This window comes from Carcharodon carcharias, chromosome 6 (genome assembly GCF_017639515.1).
Source record: "Carcharodon carcharias isolate sCarCar2 chromosome 6, sCarCar2.pri, whole genome shotgun sequence".
NCBI lineage: Eukaryota > Metazoa > Chordata > Chondrichthyes > Lamniformes > Lamnidae > Carcharodon > Carcharodon carcharias.
In genome coordinates, this window is record NC_054472.1 from 129,390,597 (window position 1) to 129,403,554 (window position 12,958).

At 41.8% G+C, this 12,958-nt stretch overlaps 1 protein-coding gene across 5 annotated transcripts in view; it reads left to right on the forward strand.

Moving 5' to 3' along the window:
- LOC121278672 (NEDD4-like E3 ubiquitin-protein ligase WWP1) overlaps nt 1-12,958 on the forward strand; it is a 197,276-nt gene that overhangs the window by 174,317 nt on the left and 10,001 nt on the right. For all 5 annotated transcript variants that reach the window (XM_041188993.1, XM_041188990.1, XM_041188992.1 and 2 more), the window contains exon 21: nt 2,549-2,653. In XM_041188993.1, coding sequence (XP_041044927.1) covers nt 2,549-2,653 — 105 coding nt within the window. The remainder of the gene's footprint in view (nt 1-2,548; nt 2,654-12,958) is intronic.

The window sequence follows — 12,958 nt, forward strand, 5'->3', positions numbered from 1 at the left end:
TCCCTTCCTTGACCTCTCTGTCTCAATCTTTGGTGATAGACTGTCCACCAATATCCATTACAAACCCACCGACTCCCATAGCTATCTCGACTACAGCTCCTCACACCCTGCTTCCTGTAAGGACTCCATCCCATTCTCTCAGTTCCTTCGCCTCCGTCGCATCTGTTCCGATGATGCTACATTCAAAAACAGTTCCTCTGACATGTCCTCCTTCTTCCTTAACCGAGGTTTTCCACCCACGGTCGTTGACAGGGCCCTCAACCGTGTCCGGCCCATCTCCCGCGCATCCGCCCTCACGCCTTCTCCTCCCTCCCAGAAACATGATAGGGTCCCCCTTGTCCTCACTTATCACCCCACCAGCCTCGGCATTCAAAGGATCATCCTCCGCCATTTCCGCCAACTCCAGCATGATGCCACCACCAAACACATCTTCTCTTCACCTCCCTTATCGGCATTCCGTAGGGATCGCTCCCTCCGGGACACCCTGGTCCACTCCTCCATCACCCCCTACTCCTCAACCCCCTCCTATGGCACCACCCCATGCCCACGCAAAAAATGCAATACCTGCCCCTTCACTTCCTCTCTCCTCACCGTCCAAGGACCCAAACACTCCTTTCAAGTGAAGCAGCATTTCACTTGCATTTCCCCCAACTTAGTCTACTGCATCCGTTGCTCCCAATGTGGTCTCCTCTACATTGGAGAGACCAAACGTAAACTGGGCGACCGCTTTGCAGAACACCTGCGGTCTGTCCGCAAGAATGACCCAAACCTCCCTGTCGCTTGCCATTTCAACACTCCACCCTGCTCTCTTGCCCACATGTCTGTCCTTGGCTTGCTGCATTGTTCCAGTGAAGCCCAACGCAAACTGGAGGAACAACACCTCATCTTCCGACTAGGGACTTTGCAGCCTTCTGGACTGAATATTGAATTCAACAACTTTAGGTCGTAAGCTCCCTCCCCCATCCCCACCCCCTTTCTGTTTCCCCCTTCCCCCTTTTTTTTTTATTTTATTCCAATAAATTATAAAGATTTTCCTTTTCCCACCTATTTCACCTATTTCCATTATATAAAAAAAAACACTAGAGCTATACCTTGAGTGCCCTACCATCCATTCTTAATTAGCACATTCGTTTAGATAATATCACCAACTTTAATTTTAACACCTATGTGTTCTATTGTACTATTGTCGTTGACATCTTTTGATGATCTGCTTCTATCACTGCTTGTTTGTCCCTACAACCACACCCCCCCAACCCCCCCCCCCGCCCATCTCTTTGTCTCTCTATCTCTCCGCCCCCCACACACACACCTTAAACCAGCTTATATTTCAACTCTTTCTTGGACTCAAACGCAAGTTCTGTCGAAGGGTCATGAGGACTCGAAACGTCAACTCTTTTCTTCTCCGCCGATGCTGCCAGACCTGCTAATCTTTGGAATTGTCTACCCCAGAGAGCAGTTGAGGCTTAGTCATTGAATATATTCTAGACTGATTTGGACAGATTTTTTTTATCTACAAATAAGTCAACAGTTATGGGAGGCAGGCAGGAAAGGAGAGTTGAGGCCATGATCAGATCAGCCATGATCTTATTGACTGCGGCTCGAGGTGCTGAATGGCCTACAACTGTTCCTATTGCTTATGTTTTTACGTTCATGCTTTCTTTTCTAGAGAAAAAAATGCCCAACCTATTCAACCTTTTTCAATAATTTTAATCTCCCAGTCCTGGTACCATCCTTGTAAATCATTTTTTCACTTTCTCCAGTGTTTCTGTGCCCTTTTTATGGTATGCAGATCAGAGTTGTGCACAATATTCTTAAGTGAAGCCTGATCACTGTCCCATACAAGTTTAGCATAACTTCATGACTTTTGAATTCTATACCCCTAGAAAAAAAAATCCTAGTGCTTTGTTAGCATTTTTAATTGCTTTGTTTACCTGTGATGCTGCTTTTAATGATTTTTTTTTCACTTGGATCCCTTTGTTCATCTACTCAATTCAGTTTCTTATTTTCTATGTTGTAGGTAATGTTTCTATTTTTCTACCAAATTACATCACCTCCTATTTATTTATGTTGAAGTTTATTTGCCACATTAACCACACAGTGTGCAAGTTTACTCAAGTCTTGCTGTAGTATGTTCATTCTTCCTCAGTGTTACTTGTCCAATCAGTGTAGTGTCATCTGCAAATTTTGACATGACAGTTTCCTAAACACCAGTGACAGTGAAGAATCTAAGATGACTTTAGTACCAGTTTCTTTTTCCCCTCTGCTTTCCTTCCCTGTGGGGAACCACCACACCTCTCTTAAAAACACACTAATGGGCCATTTGAGATTGGGAATCACAACGGTGAGGTATCACTTTTGTCTGACTCCCTCAGATTATCATAGCTAATTTGCCAATGAGTTTATATGCCTAATTACCCTGAGGTTTGACTGTGTTGGCAATATGACAAAATGTTTAATTTTGACTCTAAAAGGGTTAAGTGACACTCTGAATACTTGCCACAGTGCCCTATGCAGTTCTGGAGTAAATCCTTATTGTCTGTCTCTGCAGGTTATGCTCTGTGGAATGCAGGAAGTAGATCTTACTGACTGGCAGAGGAATACAGTCTACCGCCATTACACCAGAAATAGCAAGCAAATCATTTGGTTCTGGCAGGTATGGATCACAAAACTATTAAAAGTGATTGACATCTGTTCTGAACAATGTGCAATAATTCTAAATGTAATGACTTTTATGTACATGATTTATAAGGATGGCACTTTATCATACCTTTGTGACAGATTTTCACTTTTCTACCGTTGGAGGAGGGCTTTTGAAGCATTACCTAAATTTCTAATTGGGGGGCTTTAAAATTCCTATCATCACACCAAAACAATAATTTATTGGATTAGCTGCTGGATTTCAGTCAGAGCCAACATCTTGGTATATTACTATGTCAGTTTCCCTCTTCTGACAATCTGATGTGCATTTCCATGGAACCATTTGTACAAGGATTGGGATTAATTGTGACTGAGATAGTAGAATAAAGTAGATTGGTCATATGCTGTCATAGATATTTAACAATGATTTTGAAAAACATTCCACATGCAGGACCACGCAGTGATAGACTGGTTCAGTTCCCTCTACTCTACTGATTTCCTGATCTCATCTACAACGCCAAGAGAAGGCTTAGTGGCTCCCTATAGGGAAGAAATAAATCGTACTAAGAAACTGATTAGTGTGCACCAGTGAAAGTTTAAAGGTTGTGTGACTCTACAGCCTTTGACATGATCAACTCCATCATTCACTTTCAGCCCTCTGTTCTATTAGCCAGCTCATGGAAATGCCATGGATAGTTCCACACTTACCTATTTGATTATAGCTGGAGCTTCTCGAGAAATTCTCTCCGGCCACCTCCACATCATTACCTCCAGAATCTCCTAAAGATTCCCTTCTTCATCTACATGCTGCCCCTTGATAACACTTTCTTTAGACATATGGTCAGTTTCCACTTTGTGTATCATGCAATCTAACTACCCCTCCATGACCCCTCTGGGTTTCTCCACTGCCTAGAATTATAGAATAGTACAGCACAAAGGAGGCCAGTCATGCTATCGGATCTGCACCAGCTCTTTTTGAAGAACAATCTGGTTAGACCCCCTACTCCTCAATCTTTTGCCCTAGTCTACTTCAAGTATTTATCCAATTCCCTTTTAAAGGCTAATCTGTATCTACTATCTTATTAGGCACTGCATTCCAATTCTTAACCACTTGTTGTGCTGAAGCATTTTTCCTCATGTCACCTCTGCTTCTTTTGCTATTACCTTTTTATCTGTGCCCTCTGGTTATCAACACATTAGCCACTGGAAATAGTTCCTTTTTATTTACTCTTATCTAAACTCCTCATGATTTTAAACACCTATATCAATTCTTTTCCTAGCCTTCATTGCACTAAGGAGAGCAGTCCCAGTTCCACAGTCAATTCCTAATTTCTGTAACCATTTGAGTAAATCTCTTCTGTACTTTCTGTAAAGCTTTCACCCTTCTTAAAGTGTGATGTCCAGAAGACGTCTGTGCTGTTAACATTTCTTGTTCAATATCCAGTCTTGGATGAAGCTTATCTTCCTCTAATTAGCATTGTATCACCGTATCTTTACAGTGCAGAAGGAGGCCATTTGGCCCATCGAGTCTGCACTGGCTTTCTGAAAGAGCATTCCACCTAATCCCACTCCCCTGCCTTATCTCTGTAACTTTGTTCACTCTCTCTCTTCAGGTAGCAATCCTTTTGAATACCTTGATTGAACCTGATTCCACCACCCTTTTCAGGAAGTTTGTTCCAGACCCCAACTGCCCGTTGGGTGAAAATTTTTTCCTCACATTACATTTACTCCTTTTGCCAATTATTTTGAATCTATGCCCTCTAGTTCTTGAATCACTCTTGTGAATCTCTTCTGTACTCTGTCCAATGCCTTCACATCCTTCCTCAAGTATGGCACCCAAAACCGGGCGCAGTACTCCAGCTGAGGCCTAACTAGTCTCTTATACAAGTTCAACATGACCTCCTTACTCTTGTACTCAATGTCCCTATTAGTAAAGCCTAAGATACTATATACTTAATTAACTACTGTCTCAACATGCCCTGCCACCTTCATTACATACGACCTATGTACGTATACACCGAGGTCCCTCTGTTCTTGCACCTCCTTTAGAGGTTTTCCCTTTATATTGTCTCACCATATTTTTTCTGCCAAAATGAATCACCTCTCACTTCTCTCACCTTGAACTTCACCTGCCACTTGTCTGCCCAATCCGCCAACGTGTCTGTGCCTTTTCGAAGTTCAAGACTATCCCCACCACATTTGACAGCATTTCCAGTCTTCGTATCATCTGCAAGTTTTGAAATCATACCCTGCACAGGCATAGTCTAGGTCATTAATAGATATCAGGAAGAGCAAAGGTCAACATTGACCCCTGGGGAACTCCACTACAGACCTTCCTCCAATCTGAAAAACAACCATTTATCACTATTGTCTTGTTTCCTGTCACCCTCAGCCAATTTCTTATTTTTTATCCATATGCCTACTTTCCCTTTTATCCCATGACCTGGAATTTTGCTTACGAGTCTGTTGAATGGCACTGTACCAAATCCCTTTTGAAAATCCTTGTATATCACATCAATAGCATTTCCCTTATCAACCTTCTCTGTTAATTCCTCAAAAAATTCATCAAGCTAGTTTAACATGATTTCCCCTTAATGAATCCATGCTGGCTTTCCTTAATTATCCTGCACTTGTCTAAGTGACTATTGATTTTATCCCGTACCGTAGTTTCCAGAAGTTTCCCTACCACTGAGGTCAAACTGACTGGTCTGTAGTTGCCAGCTTTATCCTTGCACCCATTTTTGAACAAGGGTGTAACACTTGTAATCTCTATTCCTCTGGCACCTCCCTATGTCTAAGGAAGAGTGGAAGATTATCACCAGTGCCTCTGCAATTTCCACTCTGACTTCCCTCAGTGTCCTTGGATGCATCTCATCTGGTACTGGTATCTTATCTATTTTAAGTAAAGATAGCCTTTCTAACACTTCCTTCCTCTTGATTGTAAGTTCTTCTCGTGTACCAGTTACCTCCTCTCTCACTTTGGCATAGGTAGCATCTTCTTCCTGTGTAAAGACAGATGCAAAGAACTTGTTCAACACCTCTGCTACTTCTCCCATCTCCACATGCAAATCCCCTTTTTGCCCCAGATCAGGCCTACTCTTTCTTTGATTTTGGTTCGTTGCCAACCTCTTTTCATGCTCTCTCCTTGCTTTTCTTTTTACTTTCTTCACTTCTCCTCTGGTCCTTCTATATTCAGCCTGATTCCCTGTTGTATTTTCTACCTGACATCTGTCTTACGTGCACTTCTCCCTTTTCATCTTTACCTCTATCTCTCTCGTCATCCAGGGCTTTCTGGATTTATTTGTCCTGCCTTTCCCTTTCGTGGGAGTATACCTGGACATTGCCTGCAATACTTTTTTTTGAAGGTGGCCCATTGTTCAGTCACCGTCTTCTCTGCCAACATTTGATTCCAACTCACTCGACTCAGATGCATTCTCGTCCCATCGAAGTTGCCTTTCCCCCAATTAATTATCCTGGCTCTGGATTGTTCCCTGTCCTTTTCCACGATTAACCTAAACCTTTTAATACAATGGTCACTGTCCCCTAGATGCTCTCCCACTGATATGCGATCCATTTGGGCCAACTCATTACCCAGAACTAGGTCCAAAAGTGCATATCCTGTCATTGGACTGGAAACATACTGGTGCAGAAAATTATCTTGAACACATTCCAGGAACTCTTGCCCCTCTTGTCCATTGTACTATTCCCATCCCAGTCTATATTTGGATAATTGAAGTCCCCCATTATGATGACTCTATAATTCTTGCACCTCTCCGCAGTTTTTTTGCAAATTTGTTTCTCCACATCCCTTCCACAAGTTGGTGGTCTACATACTACACCAAACAATGTTATTGCACCTTTTTCGTTCCTTACCTCTAGTCAAAGAGATTCCGCCCTTGACCCCTCTGGGACATCCTCTCTCCAGTACTGTAATGCCATCTTTAATCAATATTGCACTCCTTTCCACAGCCGCCCCCTCCCTCCCCTATCTTCCTTTCCTGTCTCTCCTAAACACCTTGTACCCAGGAATATTTAACATCCAGTCCTGTCCTCCTTTGAGCCATAATATAGCAATGATATAATTCCATTTGTCAGCCTTTGCTTGCAGTTCACCAATCTTATTAACCACATTCTATGCTTTACATACATGCACATCAGCTCTGATTTAGCATTTTTTACTTTCCCTGATATTCTGACCCCATCTAATGACAAGTGACTAATTGCCTACTCTAATTCTATCAAATTCTCCAAGTATTCTATCTACCTTGACACTGCTCTCTGATATATCCTCTTTATCAGTTGATACTTCACTACTTCCCACTGCCAGTTTTTCTCTTCTGCACCCTGAATACCCCTTCAGGTTTCTGTCACCCTGCCAATGTAGTTAAAACCCTCCCCAACAGCACTAGCCAACCTCCACATGAGGACATTAGTCTCAGTCCTGATAAAGCGTAACCTATCTTCCTTGTACAGGTCCCACCTGCCTCAGAAAATATAAAGCCCTCTCCCTCCTATTCCATGTCTCCAGCCACATGAACTCCTCAGTCTTCCTATTCTTATGCTCAGTAGCACATGGCACTGGGAGTAATCCTGAATTACTGCTCTTGAGGTCCTGCTTTTTAATTCCCTTCCTAATGCCTTAAAATCTGCTTTCAGGACCCTTTTCCTACCTATGTCATTGGTCCCAATGTGGACCACGACCTCTGGCCGCTCGCCCTCGCCCAGAAGAAGTTCCTGCTACTGCTCTTTGACATTCTTGACCCAGGCACCAGGGAGGCAACATACCATCTTGGAGTCATGTCTACGGCCACAGAAACGCCTGTCTGCTCCTTTAACTACGGAATCCCCTACCACTATAGCACTTGCACTCTTCCGCCTCCCCTCCTGTGCTGCTGAGCTACCCATGGTGTCACAAACTTGGCTCTTGCTACAGTCCTCTGAGTAACTCACCAGTATCTGAAATGGAAAAGTGGTTAGAGTGCAAGATGGCCTCAGAGGACTCCTACACTACCTGCCTGTTCTTAGATACCCTGACGGTCACCCATTCCTTCCCTGCCTGTGTACTTCTTCGCTGAAGTGTGGCCACCTCTCTAAATGTGCTATCTATGTAATCCTCAGCCTTGTGGATGCACCGCAGTGACTCCAGTTGCCGCTCAAGTTCCGCAACCTGGAGCTCAAGTTTCTGCAGCTGGTGACGCTTCCTGCAGATGTAGTCATCAAGTGCACTTTGTGCCTGCATGACTTCCCACATCCCGCAAGATGCATATTCCACATAGCCAAGCTGCACTGATGTACCGTTATCTTTATATAAAGTGTTTAATCACTGTCACTCACCAATCATCCTCTCCTCTCCCTCCTCTTTATGAAGACCCGCTGCTCTCTCCCTCTCTCACTCTTTTATCTCCTGGGCTCCTCTCTAGTTCCCTATGACTTCACACTTGATTCTCTCCAAATCTGGTCAGTCCACTGAGACCCACCGCCAGCATTGCAACTAGCTCTTTTTGAACTCCTGGCTCCTTTTGCACTTTTTAATTATGTATTAATTAATTATTTTAATTTATTGTATAATTAACAAATCCTACTACTCAGGATAATCTTACTACTATTTATAAACTATATTGATGCTAATAAAACTTTACAATTACAAATAAATGACCAATTTGAAAGTCAATCAAAGCAAAGGCAATGAATACTCACCAGCCAATCACCTACCAGCTCCCCTGTGATGTCACACCTTGGGAACATCCAAATAATTGTCTTTGGTCTCCATCATAAATTCTGCTTACCGACCACTGTTTTGAGCTGAACCAGACTTTTTCCAGCCATGGCATTCTATTCAACCTCAAGCTGTGTCTCCCACTCTATACACTCTCCATAACAAACAGCACCTGCTTGTCCTCGATCTCAGCCCAGTCACCGCTCTAACTCTCATAAACAACTTCCATCACTTCCAAGATTGGTCACTCCAATGCTGTCCTTTTGGTCTCCTATTCTCCACTCTTCATAAATTTAAGTTCATCCAAAACTTTACTGCCAATATCCTATTTAGCACAAAGTTCTCCTTGCACAGTTTCTTCCTCTTTCCCTCCCTCCCCCATTTCCATTTCCCACCTCATGTTCAATGATCTACATTGATGCATGCTTCCCTAATTCCTCAAATTAAAAAAAAAACACTTGTCTTTAAATTTCTTTTTGGCATAACTCCTCCATCATGTTTACATCCTCAAGTCTTACTGCCCCAGAACTCTTCATTCCTCAGATTCTCAACTCTTGTCAATTAGGCTCTCCTTTCCTTCACCCCACCATTGGTGGCTATACTTTCGGTGCACTCTCTGAAATTCCTTTGCTAAATTCCTCCATCTCCTCTCCTTCTTTAAGACCCTTTGGATCACCATTGTGAATTCACATGATGGTATTAAAAGTTTTATTTAGAACACATCAAAAGCCTTTTTTCCTTAGCTTTCCTTCGCCACATATTTGGTCTGGCTGTATAATAGATCTAAATCCTCTTGAATCTGTGTGGATTGTCCCTCATTATTTGCTCTGACTGCTAGTTTTGTATCACCTGAAAACTTGGAGCGTTTGGTTATGCAGATCAATATACATGATATATGTAACAGTAAGTATTCATAAGTTAATGTTGTAAACAGTAGAAAGTCTCCTGCACTTGTGGAGTACACTCTTGTAAGTTTTCAGATTTAGTCTTAATAAGTTAAGGTGACAGTGACAGACCAATTTTTTCCTTGTCACCCCCCCACCCCTCTGCATACAGACTACATCAAGTTTCTACTACATATGTCTAGGGTTAGAAGATTCCCCATTTTAGAAGGTTCCTCATTTAGCTTACACAACTGCATTATTAACCCAGTCTAGTGTAATCTAATAACTACACTTTGAGCCAAGCAGCAGAGAATTTCAGTAGACCCTGAATAGAATAAGTTAACTCTTTGCCAGAGTTTTTGAAGATGAAGTCTGAAGACACAGCTGGAAGAGCTATTTTAATCTGATATCTAACTTAACATAGCAGGTTAGCAGCCATAGAGCAAGAAGAAAGGTTATGGTGTTTGGTAAACAGAATACACATCCAAAACATCATAACCAGTATTTTGCATAAGAAATAGGAGCAGGCAATGTGGTCCTTCAAGAGGTTGACTTCCTGGCACAGTGTATTTCCAGCAGTTTTGTTTTGCAGCTTTTTAAAATCTTATCTAAGTTAACACAACCATTTTTGCTAAGCATACATCTGAATTACAATGAACAGATTTTTCGTCAGTTTTGATGAGAGCTAGTACTTCCTGGTCTGTTCTCACCTCTAACCTATTACTCAACCAGGTATAGCATGAGGAGCATAAACCTTGACCATAACTCCTTAAAAGCTCTTTGTTTATTTGATAATCAGGCTTCCAAGCACCTCTGATTCATCCATCTGCCTTCAGACTGATCGTGTACCATTTTATAGTCTTCAAGACTCCAGGCCATTGCAATTGTATGTTTCTAGTCTGCTATAGAAGCTCCTCTTCCTTGGGATTTTCCTTCTCAAGGATCTTGGCTTCCCACAATTTTATTATTAGCTCATTGTTTTTTATCCCCCCAGAATTTAGTAATGTGACTCAAAACTCATTATCCTCCAAGTTCAAAACTAACTTTTGAGGTAAAAGCAGAAAATGTTGGAAAAAATGAGCAAGTCTGGCGGCATCTGTGGAGAGAGAAACAGAGTTAACATTTGAAGAGTCATAGGGACCCAAAACGTTAACTCTGTTTCTACTTCCACATATGCTGCCAGACCTGTTCAGTTTTTCCAGCATTTTCTGTTTTTCATGTCAGATTTCCAGCATCTGCAGTATTTTGCTTTTAACTTCTGAGGTACCCCACTGACAACTTCCAACCTAAAAAGTATAATTTTTATGTCCCTGTTTCTTGTTTTTAAACCAATGCTTTTATCCAGCACCACACTTCACCTCCTCCTCTCTGGCTTACATACCTTAGCTATTAATAATCAATGAGTACTCTTATCAAAACCTTTCTGAATATTCAAGTACATGGTAACATATTTCCTCTATCCATTATTGCAGTTGTATCTTTGAAAAACCATGTTGGTTAAACATGACCATTTTTCCCAGAATCCATACTGGTTATACATAGAAATTACATAGAAAATAGGAGCATGAGTAGGCCATTCAGCTCTTCGAGCCTGCTCCGCCATTCATTATGATCATGCTGACCATCCAACTCAATAGCCTGCTCCCGCTTTCTCCCCATATGCTTTCATCCCTTTCACCCCAAGAGCTATATCTAACTCCTTCTTGAAAACTTACAATGTTTTGGCCTCAACTAATTTCTGTGGTAGTGAATTCCACGGACACACCACTCTCTGGGTGAAGAAATTTCTCCTTTAACAAGTTGTGCTTTTTCAAATGTTCACCTACTTGAGCTGTTAAAATCATTTGTAAAACATTGGTTCTGCCTCAACTGATGTCCAATTGAGGGCACTGCACTTTAGGAAGGGTCTGAAGACATTAGAAAGGGTGCAGTGAAGATTTACAAGAATGGTTCCAAGAATGAGGATCTTCAGTTACATGGATAGACTAGAGAATCTGGGGCTATTCTCAGAAGATTGAGAGGAGATTTTATAGACGTGTTCAAAATCATGATTGGCTTGGACAGAGTAGGTAGAGAGAAACTATTCAGCTTGGCGGATGGGTTGAGAACCAGAGGATATTGATTTAAGGTGAATGGGGAAAAAAAAGCAAAGGCAAAATGAGGAAAATCTTTGTTTATGCAGCAAGGTCGTCAGGATTTGAAATGCACTGCCTCAGAGTTTGTTGGAGGCAGATTCAATTGTATTTTTCAAAAGGGAATTGGATAATTATCTGAAAAGAAAAGTATTTGCAGGGTTAAGGGGAAAGGGCAAAGGAGTACATGGACTGCAGCGGTTCAAGATAGCTCACCACTATCTTCTCAAGGGCAACTAGGGAAGGGCAATAAATGCTGGCCCAGCCAGCGAAGCCCGCATCCTGTGAATGAATTTTTAAAAAGTAAAACCATCTGAATTGCTCTGGTAGAGAACCAGCACAGATACGAAGGGTTGAATGGCATCCTTCTGTGCTGTAACCATTTTATGTGAGTTTAGTCCCAGGATAAAAATTTATGAAAGCTTTGTATTAGTTGAATATGAGTATTCTTAAGTTATCTAACTGTATTTGTATCAAGCTTTTAATTGGCTTAGTGTACTTGCAAGTTATTTAATAAAGTTGTGCAACACATGTTAAAAGCTTTCACAAGATGAACATGGTGGTATCCCAAACAATACCAAACTGGATTTTCAAATCTATATGAAAAAAAAATAGTCTATTGATGTTCTACTGAAAATCCATTTTTGGGAACAGATTCACGCATGAAAATCCATCATGTAACATCATGTGATAAATACAGATGAATAAACTGACACAACATGACTGGGAAGAAGGCAGTTATACTTATCCACCTCCACATTAGGTTAATAGTCAAAACTTACTTCATTCTATTCAGTCAGATCAGACTTTTACCCACATCTCAGCCTGCAATTTCTACTCCAGCCCACAGGCTGTCTGCACTGCAAGTTCCAATCCCCAACCCACAGTCTGGAACCACTCAAAGCTCTATTCCCAGGAGGGAGGTCAAGGGATGGGGTGGGAAGTGATGCCCTTGACTGAGAGAATTGAGGAGTATGAATGTAATTTTTAATTACTCGTTAAAACAACATCTGTTGGCCAGAAAGAAAGAAGAAATTGTGGTCACACCAGCAACTGGGTACAGGGCCAGAATTGGGCAATGCTGAGGGTCCCAGGCTGCAGACATCATGTAACAATGAGGCTTGTAATTAGTATGACTGGCCTCACGATATTGTCTATAGGATGGTTACCACAGGTGCCAAGCAGCTGGTCTCCCAGAAGAAAATGCTTCTGGGATGGCTTTACAAAGTTTCATCATAACATCCTTGCTTTTATACTCTGTGTCTCTTTATATAAAGCCAGCATCCCGTATACCTTATTAACCACTTTCTCAACCTGCTGCGTCACCTTCAGTGATGCTCCAGCACTCCTTTTAGAATTGTATCCTTTATTTTATATCACCTCACCTCATTCCTCCTCCCAAAATGTATCGCTTCACACTTCTCCATGTAAATTTCATCTGCCACATCCATTCCACCAGCCTGTCTAGTGTTCCCTTGAAGTCCATCACCATTCTGGCAAGCCTGTTATCTGGCACTTTATGGACTTCCAAAGGCATCTAATGTGCACATCAACTGTATTAACCTCATCAACCCTTGCTGTTTCCTCAT